Source organism: Podarcis liolepis, assembly GCF_965112155.1.
Source record: "Podarcis liolepis genome assembly, chromosome: 15".
NCBI lineage: Eukaryota > Metazoa > Chordata > Lepidosauria > Squamata > Lacertidae > Podarcis > Podarcis liolepis.
In genome coordinates, this window is record NC_139566.1 from 23095812 (window position 1) to 23119859 (window position 24048).

Sequence of the window (24048 nt, forward strand, 5' to 3'; positions counted from 1 at the left end):
CTTTGTAAGACAATTACTTTAACTAGCAACTTAAGTACCCTGATCAGCATCAAAAAGATTGAGCTAGGTTGTAACAGCTATAGTTAAGTGATGGAGAACAATAGGCCAAACTGGGGCTAGGCTAGAGTTGGGTGGAAGCTGGGGAAGAGAGACATAGAATCATAGAAGCTGTGACCAATGGAGAAGTGAGATCTTTTGGTGGTGTTAATGCTGTGAGCCTCCCCCCCCCCCATGCTCAGATTGTATGTATGTGTGTAAATAAAAGCCATATATCCTAAAGACATCACAGACTATGCTGCCTTTCTTTCAAGGAAACTGAACCCTGACTAAGCATTGGATCCACAGGAGTATCTGTCCGCTCAGACACTGGGGTGGTTTGTAACAATAGCTTGCATATGCTATGATGATACAAAGCATTAAGGGCAGACAAGCCTTCCTAAGCACTCTGGAGGTCCTCGGAGCATCCATGAGGCTAGTCCTAGTTCTCTAATGAGCATCCATTGTATTTAGAAACACATGTCTGTCCTTAAGCAGCAGCACAAACAGTGTGCCAAGACAAGGCAACCCACCTGCGGACCCCCAACGCCTGTAAACATTTTCAGTTTCCATGCAGTATACCAATGTTAGGCTCAGGGCCTGACAGCCTTTAAAGAATAAGTGGCAGCGTGGGATGATTGAAACAATTCAGCATTGCATCCAGGGAAAAACAGCTTCTAGGATGTGAAATCCAAGCAAAGCTTTCACTCACCCAGGCAGTGTTTTCTTTCAAGTAACAACCCTTGTATTCTATGGTGTTGGGGTGCTTCAGCTGTCGTAGAAATCTGACTTCCTTGATAATATCCTGCCATTTCTGTTTTTAAAAGAAAAGAAGAAGAAACTCAGTCTTTAGATCGAACTTGAGAGAAGAGGGTGAAAGAGAGAAGGTGACAGGTGAGCAACTGTTGGTTCCTGCTCTCCTTGAACTGTCTGATCCCAGCCATCTACTGGAAGAACTTGTAACAAAGGACTAAGTACCCCAAATTGCTTATTTCCTGCTCCCTCTCTTTCAATCCCCCTTTCCCTTCCCTTTTTAATTTGTAAGCTTGAGGGCAGTGACTGTCTTGATTTTCTTAATCTGCAAACCACCCTGGGAGCCTTTTTGGCTGAAGGGAGAGGTATAAAAATAAATAATGAAATAATAATTTCTCCATATAGCAAAATAAGAACATTTCCAAGGTGAGCTGGAATCAGAGGCTATTTCACATGGAATTCTACACCTAGGAAGAACTTAAGATTTCTAAGAACCTCAGCTCCCCACCCCTCGTTTGTCTGTTTGTTAGCAACACAAGTACAGTGGTGCCCCGTAAGACGAATGCCTCACAAGACGGAAAACTCGCTAGACGAAAGAGTTTTCCGTTTTGGAGGTGCTTCGCAAAACAAATTTCCTATGGGCTTGCTTCGCAAGACGACAATGTCTTGCGAGTTCCTGCTGGTTTTTTCCCCTTCCCCCCCTTTTTCTAAGCCGCTAAGCCGCTTATCAGCTGATCCGACCAGCAGATAAGCCGCTAAAAGCCGCTAATAGCGCTAATCCGTCAATGGGCTTGCTTTGCAAGACGAAAAAACCGCTAGATGAAGAGAATCACAGAACGGATTCTTTTCGTCTTGCGAGGCACCACTGTAAATTGAAACAAAAGTTTGTCAGCATCTGCTGAAGATGTACAGGCCAAATGGCCTCTTTGCAAGGCTAATAGTTACCAGAGGGCAATCAGATTAAGTCATGCAAATACTGCAGTCAACACAAAATATGCACATTAAGCAAAGATACATAATGCTGTATATTTAATGGTTTAGCAAAAATCTAAATAATGTTATACAAGCTGCGTGGTTCTAAACACTTCATTTATTGCCTGCGTTGGTCACAAGAATGGATGGGCATTTAGGAGCATTTTAATACATGACACAACTTGACTATTGAATTTGAGGAGCTGGAAAGTAGAAATTCCTATTTGACTCCCTTTTTACAAGGATCTAGTTGTTCCCCATACTGGTATCATTCAGGTGTCAGCAGGCCTTTGAAACATAGTGCTAAAGATGTATAATTATCGCTGGCTGTTATACATACAGTATTTTATTGTGCATTTTTAAGTTTTTTAGATTTGTTTAGAGTTGTTTTATGGCCGCAACCTGCTTAAGAGAGAAAGGGCAGGAAATAAGATGTAAGAACAAACAAAATAAATTAAAGTACTGGACTGAGGAACAGTATTATTGCTGTTATTAAATTTATTACCCACCCTTCACCAATATTCAGTATTAAAAACAGTAAAAAAACAAATTACTGTCATAGGAATAGGGAGGGTCCTGAAAGCACATCTCAATATTAAGCACCAAAATGACAGCAAGTTAAACCAAACACGACTCAAAAGGTGCAGAAGTACCACAGAATGGTGACAGAAATTCCAATTTCTGGGTGGGAATGTTGGAGATCTCTACAGCAGCTCACATAAGGCTGAAGGAAACCTGCATGCAGGATCTAGGTGGATGAGCAATTACATGGTGGTAGAGGTCAGGGAACTTGAGGAGACGGGATGGAAGAGAGCCCAGGAGTAAAAGAGATTGTGCTGTGAAGTGTTGGACTATGACCAGGGAGACCCAGATTCAAATCCCCCTTCAGCTATGAAGTAAACCAGGTGATCTAGTGCTAGTTACCATGTTTCAGCGACCCTAGCCACAATTGGGGGAAGTGGGGAGAACCCAGTAAGGCTACTCAGAGCTTACAAAAGGAATTGCAGGATAATAGCGTAATATAATGAAGGTGATGGGGAACATCATACAAGTGCTGAGTAGAGTAGGGGTTGTATTGCTAGGTGGTGTGGAAAAGTAAGGAAGGAGTGGCTTTCAAACCTTCACATGAAGGTCTCCAGAGATTTCTAGCTTAGTACACTCTTGTTTAGTACACTTTCAAAATTCTAGTGTTGCAAGTAGCTTACACTGAGGAACGTAGAAACTGTGGCCCTCCAGAAGCTGTTGGACTACAACTTCGATCATCTCTAACCACTGGCCATCCTGGTTGGGGCTGATGGGACCTGCAGTCAAACAACACCTGACGGGCTACAGTTTCCCTACGTGGTCTACATTCCCAATTCACTTTATTAACAAGTAAATGCTGGTCCAGTTTTATTTTATTTTATTTTCAAAGTGTCTCTCTGCAGAAGTAGGTAGCATACTTGTAAACCACTCTGAAGCCTATTATGGCATTAAGAAAAATGAACTGATAAAAAAAGCCACAGCAACACACAACGGAACAGCCTGCTTCGCTGTTGTAACACAGAGGCATTTGAAGAGTTGTTTTTGTCCTTCTTACCTCATTTGTTTGCTTCCCACTGTAGGACATCTTCTTGATTGCCACCACCTCATTCGTGCGGGCGTTGGTGGCCTGGAAATTGGGGCGTGGGGGAGGGGTAAAAGGAGAAGAAAGAAAAAAGTAAGATGTTTTCTCATTTCCCTCCTAAACTCAAGGAAGCCAATTGATCACGGAGAGACTCTTCCTCACAAAGAATTGTTAGTACAGTGGTACCTTGAGTAACAAATGCCTCAGGTTACAAACACTTCAGGTTACAAACTCTGCTAACCTGGAAGAGTTACCTTGAGTTGAGAACTTTGCCCCAAGATGAGAACGGAACTCATGTGCCGGCGGCACAGCAGCAACAAGAGGCCCCATTAGTGAAAGCATGCCTCTAGTTAAGAACAGTTTCAGGTTAAGAACGGACCTCCGGAAGGAATTAAGTTCATAACTAGAGGTACCACTGTACTGCATTAGGAGTCATGCTAGGTGTCAGCAACACAAGATCTACTGCAGAAGTAGCCCAAATCCTGCACAGGTCTGCTAAACTATCTGCCTCCCGAATGGCATTCCACAGAATCAACGCAGATGGCAGTACCACTTGCCAAAGCCCAGCATCTTTCAATCAGTACTGAAATATTAACCTTGAAATCTCCTACTGTTCTCTCCCATGTAGCCTTAGAACAACCTTGAGAAGGGCCATACACTCTATCACTAAGCTGCTTTGTTGGGTGGGGAAGCACAAGTGGCAGCAGACCCATACCCCTCTGTGCTACCATGGGCAGTATCAGTAGTCTGGAAGTGGCACATGTCTCTCACCTGTTGCTTTTGGCATGGTCAGTACCATTTCCTGCACAAGCATTTGACATTCCACCAAGTAAGTAAGCTTACTAAAAATCACCACGGTAGGCTAGATGCTGTTCAAGAGTCAGCAGTTTGCCCTCAAATCCACAAAGACCACGCTATCCTCTCTTGTGTTCCAATAATTAAGATCAGCTAAATGAACATTCTTGGTTATAGTTACAGGGAGGTAGCCGTGTTGGTCTGTCGTAGTTGAAACAAAATAAAAAAATTCCTTCCAGTAGCACCTTAGAGACCAACTAAGTTTGTTATTGGTATGAGCTTTCGTGTGCATGCCCACTTCTTCAGATACACACTTCTTCTTGGTTATGTCATCCGAAGGGCAAGGACAATGCTCAAAAGTTTTTCCAGGAGTTGTGAAACGCCCTTCCCTGCGAAGACTCAACAAACTCTGTGCCAGCCCTAACACCCTTCCATAGCACTGCAGAAACCTCTGCCTAGGCTCTTGGAAACTGGGGTTAAGTTGTTGGGCGGCATCAGAGTTGGCAGTAGGAAGCAGGGCAAACAGACTGGCATGCCAAGCAGCATCTTGTTTCTCACAATGGCTAGCTGGATGCCTGTGGGAAGTGTAAAAAGGGGCAAGAACCTCTCCAGCTATTATTCCCCAGCAACTGGTACTCAGAGGCATGGCGCCATCACAACTCACAGCTACTGATGGCGTCATCCACCATGGATTTGTCTAAGCCCCTTTAAAGCCAACTAAGTTGGCAGCCCTCGCATATTTGTGACTGTGAATTCCACAGCAGGTTCCACAGCTTAACTATGCACCATGCAAAGTACTTCCTTTTGTTTGTCTTAAATCATTTAACGTTCAGCATCTTTGGATGACCCCAGGTTTACCTATTACGAGAAAGAAAAGCTATCCACTTTGCCTGCACTGCATATTTTTTTTTAACATTCCAAAATAATAATAGAAAGCATTTGTCACTTTTCCTTACAAGGGAGTTGTTCCAGACCTCAGATCATTTTGGTTGCCCTGTTCTGCACTTTTGCCCACTCCACAGCATCTACAACTGTCCACAGCATCCCATGCGCTGTCACACCACAGATCTGAACAGAGATATTACAACTCCAACAGTTTTATATTTGAACCCTTTCCTAATTATCTCTAGCACAGAATTCACCCTTTTCAAAGCTGTGGCGCACTGGATCAACCTTTTCACTGTGCTATCTGCCATGACCCCAAGATCCCTTTACTGGTTAGTCACCGCCAGCTCAGATCCCATCAATGAATATATAAAGACAGGATGACTTATTCTTTTTTTGCTCACTTCCCTCACCATTTCACTGAACTGTCTTTGCCATTTTATTACCTGCTTTTGGAGAGGTTATTTCAGAGTTCTTCACAATCCCATTTTTGTTTTTACCACCCTGAATAATTTGGTGTTATCAGCAAAGCGGGCAACCTCACAGCTCTCCCTTAACTCTATGTAATTCTTGGTCTCCGTCAATAAAACGTTGCTCAGAATCAACAGCCAGGTAAGAATCCCAGGCTTTTTAGGGTCAGGTGAAAGGCATCTTGCATCGCCAACCAAGAGCCACTAAGGCAGCACTACCTCCTTCTGCACAGTTGCACTGTTACACTGGACAGCGAGCCTGTGGCTCTTCCTGCTGGCAACCTTTAATGGGGATAGAGAGCCTTGCTGCCAGAGTCCCCAGTTCAATATTCTCAGCACACCAAAGGTTGGGGGTGGTGTTATTAAAAGGGGGAGGGAAGATGATTTAATTAAAGAAAATGTAAATGTAAAGAGTCTTGCTGCAATTCTTAGTTGTCACCCATCCTATGCCTTCAAGTAGAAATTCAAATAAAACAGAACATTGGAAAGTTAACCGCTTATGTTTCAAAAGTGCTATTTATTGGTTCAAGTGAGTCAGTGGTTCTATATTATTCTGCTAATAAAAAAATGAAGCTTTAGTTGAAAGCCTCCCAAAGTACTTTCTGCAATGCCAGTAACATCTGATGTTTTTTTTCCACACCAGCTGCTTAAAATAAGCCGTGCCTAGCTCCAGAAGAAGCTGACAAAGGTGTGGCTATAGACCACTTGGTGTGATCTCCTTGGCTGGGAGGAGGAGAATTGCTCCCCGCAGAACACTCTTCCATGGTGTTGTCTGGTGGAGCTTTAAATGATTAAAGCAGCAGGGCTCTCTCTACTTTCCTTGAAGGACTAATCCACAGCCTGAGACATCTTGCAGTTAAATAACAGGCTCAGACAGACTGTAAGTAATGCTGTGCGGCAGGCTGCTTTAAGTGGAACTGCCTCGTTTTCAAGGAATGCTACATCACTGCTGTAACACAGAGAAACTAATAAGTTCAATCTACTTCATTTATAAAACTGGGTCAGCTTCATTAGATAGCACATAAGCAGCCATCTTTTGCATCTGGAAGCATCCAAAGCAGACTGTGTTGTGATGCGAAGCTCTCTTTAAAAGCAGAGGTAGCTAGCTTGTAGTCCAAAAGCGTTTGAAGGGCCATAACTCCCATCAATTAATCATACTAGCTGAGGAACTGAGGGCAGCGGTTGGCATCCATCTGTCTCAGGAGACAATGGAAGGGTGTACTTTGGGGATGAGGTCAAACGCTTGGGAGTTACAGCGCCTGCTGTGGCTGCGGAGGCCGATACGGGAGAGACATGTTTTGTTCCAGCTAGGGCAGATGAAGGCGTCCAGTTGTGCTGATGCAGGTGTACCATGGCATAATAGTCCAAAAACACCTGAGGGGCCACAAGTTAAAACAGAGGTGGCTGTTTTAAAAATGTTTGTATTTATTTTTATTACTTAAATGAGGAGTTCAGTGAGGTCCCTAATCCAAGTCCCTAATCCAAATCTGATCTCTGCTAGGAACTCACCTGATAGCCCACACTTCTTATTTGCGATTAGGAGTTCACCAACACACACACACACACACACGTACACACACAGTGTGTAAATTTGTGTTCATCCTTCATGAGGAATCATCATCAGAAGCCAAAGGTCTTCTGAGCAATATATCTTTCAGTCAGATGGAGATGCTGTTATTGTCTTTTTGGTTGGCCATCTGGAATATTTTGTAAACTCAGTCGCTCAAGGGCCAAGCTGTAAGCCTGGCAACAAACATGGGTCCTGAAACTCCTTAGTAAATGCTTCCCTGTGGTGAATCAGCAAGGGGAAGTAGTTGTACAAGCGAGAAATGGGAGGTGTATTATCTGCTAAACCCTTCTTCCATGCACCACAGTCTCCCTGCTTTTCCTTCTCTACTTTTAAGGTTAAGCATACACCTCCATACACCATTTCTCCCTTGTGAATGGGATCCATCACTCTGCAACAGAGAAGCAGAGGCCAGAGTTCCCACGTGCATGCATTACTGTCGAAACATATCACACACACACGTTTATGTATGAAAAACAGCAAAGCAAACAAGCAACAATAAAACCTAGAAGTAAAACTGTATACATTTTCTTTATATGCATAATGGATGCCATTTTGGAATTGTGGAGAAGGGAGAGAAAAGTATAAACAGCTTTGACTATGAAGAAAAGCCTCTTCCTCAAGCAAAACGTGCTTAATGCTATGAAAGGAGATCTTTACTTTGTTTTGCAGAGAATGGGATATTAAGCAAAAACTACTTACAAAGTAAACCGCTCCAAAACTTCCATGTCCAATTTCGTGTAAACCCACAAATAGTTCCTGAGGATCATCTTTGTAGAACAGGTCAGCTGCATCTGGGTCTTTTGGCACCCCTTTGCGCATGGTGAACAGTATTAGGACCTTGTTCCCACCTCCAGTTCCCAGTCAGTTTCTTCCCTCATTGACAATGGAGTCCTTAGGTAACAATTCAGAACCTGGGGGGCGGGGAGAGAAATTTGTATACAATTGAAATCACTGGAAGTATTTAATTTTGTTTAACTCAGGTGCCTTCTCTACAGTTTGAAGAAAGCAACTTTTAAGGAGATAATTTTTCCATGTTCCCCAAAGACGAGGATGGGGAACCTGTGGCACTCCACACATTGCTGGACTCCCAACTGCCATCATCCTTGACTATCGGCAACAATGGCTGTGGCTGATGGGAGTTGGAGACTAACAATCAATCTATGGACAGCCGTAGGTTCCCCATCCCTGGGAAGTTCTGTTTAACTGTTAAACAGATGTTTCTGAGAGCATTTGGTTTGCTTATTTAAATCTGAAATATTTGTATCCTGCTTCCCTGCCTGAAAACAGGCCTTCACGGCAGCTTAATAAAAACAAATCCATCCATACAAAGGTGTTGTTGTTTTTTTGGGTGGGGAAGGCAGCAGTGACAGAAAGAGACACCCTGTTTCCCAGCTGTGGCTTTTAAAAATGTTCCACAGTGACCACATGGGAAAATAGCCCCCCTCCCCCAAGTTTTATGTCTGAAATTAGGGCACTTCCTCTTAGGCAGCTGGTTCATGGCTCTATCCAGCAGCAGTGGTGACTGAAAAAGTGGAAGGAATGAGGATATTCAAATGTCCACTCCCCTGGCCTTAAATATTTCTGTTGCTGCTCTTGTGGTTTAAAAAGCATATTTTGTAGAAGGTGGAGTTGCTTTATTTCCAAACAAGCCTTTTCATGATACAATCCTCTATTAATAATACTGTAGTCCAAATGCCACTCAAACAGCAAGTCCTTAAGACACATGTGCTTAGGAACAAAAAAACCCACTGCCGCTGTGCAGAACCTCTTAAAATGTTAGGGAAGTGTTTTTTCCTCCTTACAAGTGTATAAGTTAACAAACAAAAAAAGATCAGGGTTGCGGGGAAGAAGGATTGTAATCCTTCCAGCTTGGGACATGGAACCAATCAACATTTTAAAAGACTGCAGGATACAAGGATTGAAAAAAAGGCTTAATTAGAGCTGGGCAAAGTAAGAATTACATCACACCACTGAACTGGGGCAACTCACCTGGTATAAATCTGATAAGCATTTGAATCAGAAACTCCAGGAAGGATAAGTTTCTAAAGTCAGGGAAACTGGCCAGATACTTAGGAAAATAAAGACACTTTGGGGAAAGTGATAAATATAAGTTGCTGACAAGTGCGCCAAAGCCCCAAAGACAGGGCAAATTTTATATGACAGATAGTGGGTGTATGGGGCCCGTCTCCCCCCTGCCCCCTCACTGAGGCTGCCACCACCCCTTTTCTTTATCATGATCCTACCATCTGGCCATCCTCTACCAAAGGGGTAAGCAGACATCAAGATCTACTTCAGCTTTTACTAAAATGGTTTTGCAGTTGGGCCACCAACTAGCTAGGTGCAAAATGGTTGCTGCAAGGATATGCAAAATGGTGGCTCAGGGAGAAGTGCCTTACCTACTGCACCTCATAAGCTACATACTAGGGATGACCTGAAAATGCACAAATATGCACCTGTCATACTGAAAGCCTACAAAAGAAGAGACGTGCCCTTTTGTAGCAAACAACTGATAGCCAGAAAGACTTGCAGAGCCACTGCAAGTCATCTAGCAATTTAGTAATAGTAATAATAAATTATCCACTCTTCACTGTAAGGTTCCTGGGGGTGGGGTTACAGAAAACCAGAACCATCTAGATCCCTCTTCCACCATGTTTTGTTAGGGTGTCTCATGGGACACATGGGTGCAGTGTTAAAAGGATGGGGCCTTCATGGTGCTGACATTACCATCCTTTTGGTGCTGGGTTATGTATAACTTATTCCAGCCATTTGAGGAAATGTGAATGTCATGCTTATTGCTGTTTCTGTTATATATTTTGGAGTTCTGTTGTTTATTATAGACTGTTGTTTTTAACAGTCTACACAAGTCACAGAGAACTTTTGTATGAGACAACAAATAATGCTAGCTTGACTGAGATGGGAACCACTACTAAGAGCGGCATACGGCAGGTGACTCTTCTAGCGTTGGACTGACGAGCAACTTAACTGACAAACACTGCTATGTACTTGTACTATTAACTTCATTCTAAACAAGCCTAATGCACAAACAACAGATAAACAAACAAGGTTTTTTCCCTGGATTACTGTTGCCACAACCATATTGTACTAACAACCCTATATTGTCTATCGGGGTAAAAGTTTTTTTCTTTGTAAAGTACACTTGTTTACAGCTGCACCCATTTAATTAATATTTATTCGTTATATTTCTGAACTGCTACATAGTGAAACTCTAAGCAGCTAATAAAATTCAATAACACAGAAAACTGAAACAAAGCAAGCAATACAAACCATATTTATTATGTAAAATCCAGCAGCTTGCTCAAACCCCTGAGATTTCTAGCTGCCAGTGTTGAACAAGAGCCACATGTATGGAAAATGAGGGGCAACCGGGGGGTGGGGTGGGGATTTAAAGACCATTTATATTATAAAATATTTTGAACCTAGAAGTTGCATGGGTGGCAGTTGTAGGGTCTGTAAAATTTATGATTTTTGGTCACAGATGTTCTCGTTATTTTTAAACACATAGCATTGTCAGTCTCATCCATTATGGAGCTGGGGGACTGAGGAAGTGTCTCCATCTTTAGGGTCCTTATCACAGAGATAGGCTGCAAAAGAGGCAATTCAGCATACCTGGGTAACTATAGCAATAAGCATACTCTATGGTCCAGGCTCATTTCAGTAGAAACGTTAGGTCTCCTTTTCTGTTGTGTCTCTGGGCTCTATATACTCTTGCCTTCCAACCTGAGGAGTGGGGGAAACAGAAATAATTAAAACAGATAAATACATTCTACAAATGAGCAGTTTCTGGTCTGCAGAGCTGTCCCCAATACAATTTTTGACCCAACTGCAGCTGGTGCCAATTAACCATTTCCCTGATATTTGTACTCCCACTCTTTGGGTCTAAACTGACACATCTTCCAGAAAACAAGGCAAAACTTTATCCTCACCTCTGGTCAAAACACAAGGCAGCAATTACTTACCTTCCTGTTAACAGCGAAGCAGGAGCCTGGAGGGAGGGGCTGGCCATCACAGCACCAAATAATACGGTAACCTCAAGCCTCCAAGCCTACACATATTTTCAACAAAAACTATTTGGCTGGCCTCCATGTGAGAACTATATGTACTTATATAAAGAACACTAAAAAGGAGCCCTGATTTCATGAATAGTAATGAAAATGGCAGTTTCCCCTTCTAGCTAAAGCCTCTGCATACACCTGCACCTTGATACACAATTCTATACTGTGTCCCACGTTGGGTCTATAGACAGGGTACAATATTAAAATACTTATCAAAACATAAAAATACAGGGAGAAAATGCAACTGAAAGACTAGGGCAGAGTTAAAACAACATATTGAGATCAAGGCCTAGGCACACAAGTATGTGTGTTTTTAAAGCAACCTAAATGTCATTAATACAGACACTCATCTAAACTCAGAGGGAAGGAGTTTCCATACTTCCAGCGCCACCACAAAAGAGGCCCTCTCTCTACTGGTTGCTAACCATAGGCTGCATCATGGACAGGAAGATCTCATCAGCTGATCATCACAATGATTGAGGAACCTCAGTTCCAGGGGACAAATGCAGCCCTCCAAGTCCTCTCTATTGGGTCCTCAGGGCTCCGTTATCAAGGTAATTTTGCACAACAGACAAACACTAAAAATTTTCTTTGTTGCAGCATTCCTTTACCCAGGGAATCAACGCTGACATCCAGCAGTGTGACAGATAATAGTTTTGTCTACAACAATCCCTGGCCAGTTGGACATCAATCCCTGGCTGCTTTGCACATCAGCAGCAGTGAAAATAAGCAGTTATGGATGTACCTGTAAGGTCTAGTAAATGGACAAGGCTTAATGTAAGTTTTGAGCTTCTTTCTTTTGTATGCTGATACGAATATTTGTTGAATAAGAGAGGCAGGGTAGAAAATGCTTTTGGGCGCTATTTTCTGTCTGGCATGGAGATATAACCGAAGCTATATTTCAGTTAAATTGTCTTTTTCAATGAAAGAAAATAATCACAGGTGCGGGTGCTAAGAGAGTGGTTAGCATGAGACAGGTTGGGGGAGCTAAAGTACCTGCAAGAGACTTTACCTACTTGCAGGGCTTCATATTCCACAATTAACTTGAATCATACACACATGCACCCGGGACGCTGGTGGCGCTGTGGGTTAAACCACAGAGCCTAGGACTTGCCGATCAGAAGGTCGGCGGTTTGAATCCCCGCAATGGGGTGAGCTCCCGTTGTCCGGTCCCAGCTTCTGCCAACCTAGCAGTTTGAAAGCACGTCAAAGTGCAAGTAGATAAATAGGTACCGCTCCGGTGGGAAGGTAAACGGCGTTTCCGTGTGCTGCTCTGGTTCACCAGAAGTGGCTTAGTCATGCTGGCCACATGACCCGGAAGCTGTCTGCGGACAAACGCCGGCTCCCTCGGCCAATAAAGCGAGATGAGCGCCGCAACCCCAGAGTCAGTCACGACTAGACCTAATGGTCAGGGGTCCCTTTACCTATGCACACATGCAGTGTCCTGTTAACAAATTAATTGGATACAGTACAAGCCTTTTTTGTCACTGTTCACTGGTACAATAAAGGCAAGCACCTCTTTCACACAGTACTGGTGCATACATAAAATGCCCACTCAGCTGTAACATATGAAAAAGCCCTTTCAGTGACAATTCCAAACTACTGAGAGCCAAATATTTTTCAGCAACAAACTCACTTGCCAGCTTCAGCAAGCTGCTATTCTCTCAGCTTCAATTTTCTACTTGCAAAAGGGGACCACACCTTTCAGGTCAGGGCTGTTCTGAAAATTGCTGAATACACACGAAGCACTTCAAACATTCTAAAATGCTACTTATTGTTATCATTATCCTTACACTTACTGAGATCATATAGCATCTGAGCCCTTTTAGCACACTAGAAATAAATTTTAAAATATATTTATTATTTATTAAAGCCTTACTGCTAGAGACACATGGCTGCTCTGAGCTGATTTGCAATGTTTAATTTACTGGCCCATAATAAACCTGAGCATCTGTTTCCGTGTAAAGGCTTGCCCCAGCCAAATAATGCTGCTGTTGTTATGTCTATTGAAGGACAATTGTTTGAAGACTGCAAAGCATCTGACAGCATGACTAAGGATGCATCCACAGATGGCAGCTGCCCACACTCCTGGCTCAGCGCTGTAGCACACAACCATAGTGCATTCAGGAAACTCAGAAACGTTCCCTTCGACATAGTCCCTACCCTGCCTAGAAGATGACAGTTATTCATGGATCAGACCGATACTCATCAGCCATTTGGATCAGCAGTGGGATCAGGGCAGGCTGAAGAACAGTACACACTTGCATGGTGGGGAAGCAGCATATTCAATCCACCCACAGAAAAGATACTTGCAGACCATTTTCCTGACTATCAACACCTTGCAAATTGCAGGAGAAACAGGTCATTCAGTGGCCAAGCTAAAGTCGTGGAATACCTGACAAGATGCACTTGGCCCTCTTAAGCTTTTTTGCTGGCTGGTAAAAGTTTTCCAATTATGGCAAGAGACTAGCTTGCCAGACAGATTATTCTTATGTCATAAAAGCATTCTCAGATGATAGTCTATCTGCCAAGCCTATATACATTTTTGGCTGATTTGTTTTTTTAAGGGATTGTTTAAGTTTGTAATTGTTGTAAGCTGCTCTGAGTGATGCAGACGCATTCGAAGGGTGGGGCATGATGTTTTTCTCAAGAGAAACATAATTTTGGGGTTGGTCTCCTGGCAGAAAAATACAGTACAAAAAACAACAACCCTGTTTCTAGTTATCAGTATCTTCTACTTTAAGACAAGTCCTTAGTTTTGAAGGCTGCAATATTTACCATTTCAATGTGTACCCTTGCTTTTCAGCCTAGCAGTTCTCAAAAGCATTCAATATGATAAAGTATCCCATTTAAAATTAAAACAAAGCCATCAAATTAACCAATTCAAAATCGGCCTGCTGAAATCAGGTTTGAAAGAAGCATTTTCTTGTAGCCAATAGAATAAGTTGTGGGGTATGTAATGCCCAAGACAGTTTATCCAGTTTGAAAATGGACCCACACACCCAAAATGGTTGGTGATCACTGCAATATGGCACTTCCATTGTGTTCTTTCCGGTAAGAAATATTCATAGAATTATAGAGTTGCAAGGAACTCTGAGGATCATCTAGTCCAACCCCCTGCAATGCAGGAATACTCTGATCAGAAGAGCCAATACTTTCCACATGTGGCTCTGTCCATGGATTCTCTTCATATCAACCCATAATACCAAAGGGATGGTTATTTCTGAAATCGAAAGATGGCAACCACCACACATCAGCTTCACAGTATTAGGACTAATCAAAGGTGATTCTGAGCCTACTTCAAACAAAGCAATGACTTGGCCAATTTGTTAAATAAACGGAAACCAGATTGGTTTATTCTCAAGTGGTCCATTGTAAAAACTCCTGTTCTATCCTCACAGCTAGTGGTAGTAGTTCATTGTGTTGACATGACATGCACTGGAAGACATATACAAGTGTTGCTTATCACTTATTTTAGTTATAATCCATCTTTTATTTCTGTTATTGCACATTGTTCTAAAAATCTTTAAAAAGTAATACTTGAAGGGTAAAAAATATGCTTTCTGAATGTTTCAAAAGTTGAAATGACAGTGGGAGTTCCTCCTAACTTGGAGAGCAAAAATCAATAGTGAGCACAAAATTTTGGTTAGCTACTGGGGGCACACCACAGAACACCCACAACACTACCTTGTTGACACACATTGGAGGGTAAGCGGTCTCCAGAGGGAACTTGGCCATGAGCAATGTTCTGATTGAGAAATCCTTGATAGCCACCTGAGGAACCCCAGGGTTGCCCAGAATGCAGGCTGAGTTCCATCCACTACTCAAAGGGAAAGATGAACTTCACCAAGCAGAAATAACAATCCTGCAATGAAGTATGCGATGTGGTGGAGGGTATTCCTTCTAATTTTCCCAGAGATTCTCTCTTATCACCCCATGAGCATGTAAAGAATTCAAGGCCAAGTTGTATTTAGGAATAATGGATTGTGTTGATGGGCCATTAATACTGCTTCACAAGTTTGCAGTCCTTTTCTCCAGTGCAGCACCTCATCAGAACATGACTCCCACCCTCCAACAAATGATCCTATTAATATCTGCAAGAGAACGTTGGGATCCTTTCCCAAGAGATATTTTGCCAAGATCCTCAAACCTCTAGCCATTTACTTCTTATGCGCGTATTAGTGGAGTATCTACAACTGTTAAGTCACTTTGTGGTTAAAACAACTGAATTGCAAGCTAAGAGCAAAAAAGAAAGAGACTCATAGATGAGTCAAGTGTGAAAGAGTTACACCCAATAGAAGAGAGGTCACTGACAAACACATTTGTTTGGAAAGTTTCTCATATTTCTATCATTGAAGGAGGGACAGTTAAATGAATGGGAAGGATGCCTTGCAGAAAAAATAAAATGCAGTTTTTTCAGAAACTGGTTTCTTTTCAAGTACAGAACTTAAGGAAGTTCTGTACTATATTCAATAGTTACAGTATTAAAACAAGGCCATGACAATCTTATCCATCTATTTCCTTCTCCACAGTGTGTGTATTTTATAGGTACACAATCCAGTCAAACTTAAGAGCCCTTTTGTCCCCTTGCCTCTAATGGAAGCGAGGGGGGAAATCAATGGAACTAAATGCTTAACTTTAGTTGGATGGTGCCAAAATATTGTTTTTTGTGGGAAAGGTTGCGCACCAGGGGCCTTAAGGAGTGGTAGACTAGAAATGGATTTCAAATTAAGCCATTTCATACTTTACCACCTTCCTTTCTGTTGTTACTGGGTTGGTTGAGAAACTAAAAATGCAGACTAGCACAAATGGATAAAAATGAAATCTGCTTCAGCTACTGGTGGTTGTTGATACTTAGCCCCCCTTAAATGTGTAGGTTCCAAGACCATTCTGAAAGTCTAAGTCTTAAAAACAAATCAGATAGGGTTGGCCTCACTGGCACAGTACAGCAGCTGAGAGCATGATGAGGAATGCCTCTAGCTGAAACCTATAATGCTAGCCTACCTTACATGAGTAACCAAACAAAGAAGCTACCAATGTCAGCCTGTGCAGACCTCTGTTTGCTTTACTTCCTTAGACCAAAGACTGCGGCTAATGAAACAAAAGCTATCAGACAGAGCTTGCAGGGCAAAATAATGACCATTTTGAAAAGAAAACAACTTTAAACCTCTGCCAAATTCTGGTGACATTGTCATAGTATTGTAACACTTCAATGTCACCCAATTTCCCTCTCCTTCTCCCCTATTTCTGTTTTCTCCATGTAGCCTGATGAAGGGTTCTGGAGGACTTGAAAGCTTACACACTATTTTGGCCTTTTAGAAAAGAAAAGAAAAGAAAGAAAATTATTGCTCTAATATGGATATTGCAGTTGTTGTTGTTGTTATGGGCCAACATGGCAACCTTTGCCTTTTGAGCTTCTTTTGTGTGTTTGTAATAAGCAAGCACTCAAAGTATGAATAAAAATAAACCAAATGCTAAAATGTATCTAAACGCCTATACTATTTACAAAAATAAATTATATAAATGTTACAAAAGGACATTTTCAAGTTATACTGAAAAGTTTCTTCCCCATTTTTAAAAAGGACACTGTCATTGACTATAATGAAGATTAAGGTCAAGAGAAGATCATATATAAATTGTCCCATTACAATGAAACTAGCAGGTTCTAAAGCAACATTGGGTTACTTCTCATATTTTCAAATCAGGCATCACTTTCTTTACCAACAAGAGGTACAAGTACAGGCCCAAACTTTATGGGGGGGAAACTTCCAGCCATGTCTGTGGCACCTTCCGTAATTACTTACATTGGAAATATCAGGAAAGCATTAATTTTTGTGTACATGCTTTTTGGCAGCTGGAACAAAGATCATCAGTCCCATGTGATGAGCTAACTCTTCACGCTCCACAGGACAGTCGGGAAACATTTCCTTATCGTTGTACTATTCCAGGCCTACATATTTTACACACAAATAAACAGGTTCATTTAATATCTAATGTATCAATTAGTACATGGAGCTGTGCTCTGAATACAGGTAAGCTTTCCTGGCTTTCCCAAACCCACAGTGAATGCCCACATAGATTAGTCACACTTCTAAGTGCTCACTGGGGTATATGACCAGCACAGAGGGTCGCAACACCATATTTACTTTATCATCTTTCCTATGACTCATCATTGCCATGCCTCACTTCACAAAATATAAGGCAAGCAGGGAGAGGAAAGCGAAATCTTAAGAGTAGGAGACGAGCGAACGCAATCCCCTAATGTTCCCTGGCAAACCAAAAAAGGGGTCAGAATGCCAGGCCAGCCTATTTCTTTAATGGGGAAAGTGTGTACCAGGGCACCGACAAGGGAAGCTCTACTTCTGAAACCTCATTCCCAATCCCCACTGGGGATTTTGAACAGAATGCTAAATGACATATATACACAAGCAGAGAAGAATGTGGAGCTGGAAAGTAAATTATTGTTAACAGGCAATTTATTCATTCTTCTTCTCCCAGAGCCTGCATTCCCTGGCTGAGCCTTAAGGGTGTGGTGGTTATGCAGTATTACAGGCACAAAGTGGAGAGGCCTCCATTATGATCCTTTCCATTATCATTTTGGATAGTTTGTTGGGGGACCTATGGCATCAACAATACAATAAGCACACAACTGTGGACCCTTGATTTTAATGTGAATTAATTGGGGTGGGGGAGAGAGGGAACGGGCAGATACAGCAACCAAATGAGCAAAACAAGGTAGAAAAACTAAGCCTCACTGTAAGTTACATAAATTTAAGTTACTAGGATACTTTTTAAAAAATGCCTCATCCCCTACTCACCCAATGGATCGATGTGCTCTGCAGGAGAGGGCACTCTGCAGATACCATTTACGTATTTATATTTATTTATGTGTCATTAAAAAAAAGACATCAAAGTGGTTTACAGCAATAAAAACCAGAAAACACAAGAAAAAGCCCGCTATAAAACTTAGAAGTAGCCACTAGTTAACTATCGTGGAAGGGTGTATTCTTAATTGCCTGCATAGACCTGATGGAATAGACGTTGTCACTCAGGCATTCAAAAGTCGACACAGAATGCACTTACTGAATCTCTATTGGCAAGACAGGGCTGACGACACTAAAAGGAACAATTTCTAGTTGCTGTCAAAGAGCGTCACCACCTCAAGGAATGATACTCCTGCAGACGATCTCGGTGACCAAACTGGGATAAAAGGGTTACGGCAATCCCTGAACACTAGAACTAAATTAATACAATAGCCTTCAGCCTGGCTTGGTAGGAAGTGGGCGCCAGTGCAACTGTTTTAACAATGATGCCACATGTCCTCAGCCAGAAGTTTCCATCAGCAGCCTGGCCACTGCATTCTGTACCATCTGGAGCTTCCAAACCAGACCCCAGAGAAGTCCCACATACAGCACACTACAGTAATCCAGCCTGGAGGTTAGCAATGCATTGGCTGAGGTACAGATTCCATCTTCAGTTAAATATGGTACTATATATAATACTCAGGCCTTGGGTGGCTAAGCTGGCCACTAAGGTCATGAACATCTTTTAGTGGGGTGGGTGCTATCGTGCTATCGGCTGAACATTTTAGGTATTTTGCATTATACACTGTGTCTGGTTCTGATGGTTTTATCTGTTATCTTGCAAGTCTCTCTGGGATATTTTTTTAGGTAAAAAGGGACTAATGTAAACAACAACAACACCTGTCTTGTTGTAAAAATGATATTGTATTAATGCTGAAAAATCTATAAAATGCTTTATGACCAGGCCAAGACATTTTGCTGCCTCAGACAAAGGGCAACAGGGTGCCTCTTGTACCATGTGCAGAAAGCTGATTGGCTGTTGAATCTTACTTCAACACTGGGAATAGGGCTGCATCCTTCACTACAGCCAAGGATAGCAGGCTAGCTTTGGGGGTATGGGGCAGGCCATGTGGGACACACAGCTCTGTCCCCCAACATTCACCACCTCTCTCTGCCTGCCTGCCTGCCCGCCCCTAGCATTTGTAGCCTTCTCAGATAACCACTTTACTCTTACTAATGGAAAGGCCGATGCACCTTGTTTTCTGATCCTATACATCACACAAGAACATAAGAGGAGCCTGCTGGATCAGGTCAATGGCCCATCTAGTGGCCGCCCAGATGCCCCAATGGGAAGTCTACAAGGAAGTTTGAGCACAAGAGCCCTTGCCCCTCCTGTTGTTTCTAGCAACTGGTATTCAGAAGCATTGCTGCCTCTAACTGTAGAGGCAGAGTAGAGCCATCACCCTAATTAGAGGTATCCGGATACACCGGATGAATCATTTTGCTCATTTCATCAGGAAGAAGAAGAAGAGTTTGGACTTGATATCCCGCCTTTCACTCCCCTTAAGGAGTCTCAAAGCGGCTAACATTCTCCTTTCCCTTCCTCCCCCACAACAAACACTTTGTGAGGTGAGTGGGGCTTAGAGACTTCAAAGAAGTGTGACTAGCCCAAGGTCACCCAGCAGCTGCATGTGGAGGAGCGGAGACGCGAACCCGGTTCACCAGATTACGAGTCCACTGCTCTTAACCACTACACCACACTGGCTCTCCTTTTATCCTTCCCCCTAAATTCACACAAGCAGGGACCCACACATTTACTTAGAATTTTGCTTCAGGTAGGAATCTTAGTCATAACACAACTGACAAATAAGCTGCAATTTTAGAGAATTTAAGTGAGTACCAGTATTCATTTGAGATTTCAGGGCAATCTTTTAATATGTTGCATCAGCCAGTCTTGATGTTGTATTTTTAAAGGCTGCTAGCATTTTGCATATTTAAAGTCCAATATCAAGAGGAAAGATAATCTACTAAGATAGACAGCAAAACCAGATCTTAATGCATTGTTCTTCCATGGGCCGTAGCTTAAAAATCCAATTTGGAGTCCAGAAGTGGATAACTTTCTGATCAAGTGTGATAAGTCCATTAAATAATTGGTGATAAGGAAAAAGTGACTAAAGAATCAACCTTTAAATATACTATAACTTCAAAATAATGTTGAATTTTTCACCCCTGCCCCATAGGCTAAGATGCTAACAGTATTTTAATATAGCATTCCAGTATCTTCATATATAGATCTGGTTAACCAAGCACAAAAGGATGTGGTATAATAAGGCATATGATGAATGCTGTATTGAGAAGGATAAAATGCACACAGCTGAGTGTGGGTTAAAAGTGTGTGCATTTGTTATGTATGAGGCATCCAATTAAATCCCAAGTGCTGCAGTACAGGGCATCTCCACGCCACAGACTTTGGTTCAAAAGGCATGCCCTATTTCCCAAGGCCCTCTGGGAATTGTAGTTCTCTACAGTATGGTCTCTGAAGTAGAACACTCTGCAGTATTTCAAACTACAATTCCCATGATTCTTTAGAAGCAGTATGGCTGTTAGTTAAGAAATCAATTACATTTGTAACACAAATATTCCCCGAAATTTCAAGACAGGAGTGCTGAAAGACCTGTGTCTGAGATCTTGAGATTTGTCTGCAGCTATCCAGCTCTGGGAAACAAAACCAATATACTTGTGACGAAGAATGAGGAAATGTTAGGAAGAATTACAGAAAATTGTGAGGAAGAAGAAAAACTGACAGGTGGGAGAATTGAGAGCACAGCGCTAGGAATTTCTTCTTGACAAATGTAATATAGTGCATACATAGGGAGAATTAATGAAAGCTACTCATGCACACTGCTGAACTTTACAATTCACTATAACCGCTGAGGAAAAAGACCCGAGGTTAGTGCAGACAGCTCTCTGGAAGCATCTGCTCGGAAAACAGCCCGTCACAGAGCAAATAAAGCATTCGGCCTCTAAGGGTAATACTAGATTCCATGATGCCCTTGACCATGCCAGCATAACTGGAGCCAGCTGAGTAGGACTTTATCCTAGGCCAGTCTTCACCAACCTAGTGCCCTCCAGATGCTTAGTTGTTTTAAATAATCCAACATTTGCCCCTACCCACCCCACCACCTCAGAAAACAGGATGAACAGGTGCAGGAACATCTTGCCACAAAACAAGCCCATGTCTTTTAGAAGGCAACTGCAGAAAATCAAGTGCTTAGGAATACTGACCACTATGAAAGATTTGGTGAAACCCAGTTTGGACATGCTTTTGCAAATTACCACCACAAATATGAGCAGATGGCAGGCCCTGCAGCCATCATTACAGGGCTGGGCAAAATGAATGCACTTTTGCGCCCCATGTGTTTTATGAGATCTCTTAATTACCTACTGCTTATTATTGCAGGCTCTTGAGAAGATTCCTATGGAGACTAAAAGCAGTGCACACCCTTTGCCAACTTATATTTGTCCATCCAGAAAGTTAATTTTATTTCCCTACCCTTCATTTCTATCATTCTGATCTACCCTCCTTTATTTATGTTAATCCTAAAGCAACATCATTAACATCCCCAAATGGGTTTATTTATTTGAATCTATATTGGTGGATCCATTGGGGAGTGACAATACACAAGCTTTGCATGCAAAAGGTTACAGGTTAAATCCCTGGCATCTCCAGGAAGGGCTGGAAAACTCTCTTGTCTGAAAATCATGAGAGATGCTGGCAGTGGTTACATGCAGTACTGAGCTAGATGGACCAATGCTTTTATATCCCCTTTGAGTCTTTGGTATTTTGACCACCACATCCTGTACGTTTCTATACATGCCAACTCCACTGACAGACTATGCAATGGCTTGGATCTTTCACCAACAATTCTACCCTGAAATCCACTGGAAATACCTTTGTACACAAATCATGGGATGAAAGCTGAGAATGACAACCTTGCTGGACACATAGCAGTTCTCCTACTTTCATAAGCAGAAGGGCAGTGCTGTATTTTTAAGTGAGATATAAGTGGCCACGCTTACAATGCAGCACTTTTGGGTTCAGGTACCCTCTCAGCCTGCTCTGCCATTGGTAACATTCAGCTACTCAAGGGACTAAAACATTTCCTCATTCCACTGTTGCGTAAGTCACTTTGGAAGCCTTTTGGCTAAAGAGTGGGGCCAAAGTGGTTCAGATAAAAATCTTATATATTTACTAATTATTTTAAAGAGAGAGAAATATGTATGCATGAAGTACAGATGGATTTTGAGATCCCTGGTAACAGGAAAAGGAGGAAAACTACCAGTTCTCTACAGTGGAAGTTTTGCTTCAAAGCAAGTAAATCACCACCATAAGACATGCTCTGTTTACTATAGCATAATGGTTTTCCTAAAGAGTCCCATACAACAATTCTATCTCAGATCCATATGAATGGCATTGCAGGATCTCTGAATGTACCAGTATATTCACTCTCTCACACACTTTGGCCCTGTTCAAATGTTGCCCCATTCTGAACATTAGAATCACGAACTCAAACCTTGCTGCCATTTAGCTATTTAGTTTTCTAGGAAAAAGTCAATGTGTCCAGGCTAGCAGTCGAGAGCAATGTCTTACCAAAATTTGCCTGAACACTACGGTTATACAAATTGTTACTAAACACTAGCAAACTTACTTATAAAAGTTATGTTTGCTGTATTGTTAATATCTAGAAGGAGAAAGTGATTATACTGCAAATTTTTGAAGACAACAGAAACTTTCCAAGATTCATTTTGCAAAACTGAAGTGTTTCAACTCCCAGAGAAAGAGAGCAGAGATTCTCTGGCCCAGTAAAAAGAAACTGACACAGTATTGGAGTGCATGGATTCAGCACATACTGAGCATGCCCTGTGAGCATGGGAACAGGAAGCTCTGGATACACATCTTGCAGAAATGAATGAAGCAGTACCTTCTCCCCTATGTGTGGCACACTAAAGCCACACAGAGCTTTAGCAACTGGGAGGGATGTTTGGAACACAGTTTTGTTCACAAATTGCAACTAAACACGCATGAGAATGCAACAGCTCTGCTGATCAAGGGCCAATATAGTCTGGCATCCTGTTGCCAATGGTGACCAGCCAGATACCTCCAGGAAGTCCACAAGCCCTCTCCCACTGTTTGACTGCAGCATCTGATCTTTAAAGATGTATTACTCTGTCCAGAGATATAACACCCAAATAGTGGAGCAACACAACTCAAGTATTTGCACTCGTATTAAGTCCAAAAAAGAATGAATGCAAGGTATGAAAAATGGGGTTTGCAAGAAATTGGAACAACTGGACAAATTTAGTTTGTTACCAAGATTTGTCCTAAAATAAGAAGCTGCAAATACAAGATTTATGAGAGAAGAGGCAGGCAGCAGTGCTGCCTCCTTGAAAATTATAACCTTTGAACAGCTCAAATGCTTTCAAAGCATGTCTTTTAAAAATCATGGGGGCTGGAAACTTGGCTAATTTTTTTAAGAAAACAAACCTGAGCACCACTAAAATCCAGATTCCATTATACATGATAAGCTCCAAAAGAAAGCGGCCTAATTTTGTATTTCCTTGCTATAAAACACAGCAGGTATGTGTCAAAACTGGAAGAAGAAAGACAAAATAGGGGATGGCTGCAGAAACTGAGTCGTTCCTATGCAGGAAGTAACAGTAGCTATACTTGCATCACATTTATTTACCCTACAGCAAAGATACACATCTTAAGCAATATCTCAGTCACTGCACAAGAGACTTACCTGTTCTCAGAGGGAGAATTCATTGAACAATTCCCCCCCAAATTGTAAAGTAACACAGGAAGTCCACATCATTCTCATTCTGCAGAAGAATGTAAAGCCCTCACTCCTGCCCAGCCATCTCTAAGTAATCGCTCTGCTTTACAAGATCTGAGTGGCACAAAGAGAACCAGCAAGGGGGAGGGAAAAAACCAGCCACCCCCATGCACTCCAAGCATCTGCAACCACAAAGACTCATGCTTGCAATGAGATAACTCCAGATGCTAAAAATAACCAGCCGGCTG

General features: G+C 42.1%; 1 protein-coding gene across 4 annotated transcripts in view; it reads right to left on the reverse strand.

The window, feature by feature from the left end:
• The window catches only part of TAOK3 (TAO kinase 3), a 116675-nt gene that overhangs the window by 76208 nt on the left and 16419 nt on the right, over nucleotides 1–24048 (reverse strand). For 3 of the 4 annotated variants that reach the window (XM_083478537.1, XM_083478535.1, XM_083478538.1), the window contains exons 2-5: nucleotides 10715–10825; nucleotides 7787–7998; nucleotides 3341–3412; nucleotides 749–850 (exon numbers count right to left, since the gene is read on the reverse strand). In XM_083478537.1, the coding sequence (XP_083334663.1) occupies nucleotides 749–850; nucleotides 3341–3412; nucleotides 7787–7906 (294 nt within the window). In that variant the 5' untranslated portion in view covers nucleotides 7907–7998; nucleotides 10715–10825. Of the gene's footprint in view, nucleotides 1–748; nucleotides 851–3340; nucleotides 3413–7786; nucleotides 7999–10714; nucleotides 10826–23767; nucleotides 23926–24048 lie in introns of those variants that run through there. The other variant, XM_083478536.1, reaches the window with a different exon arrangement.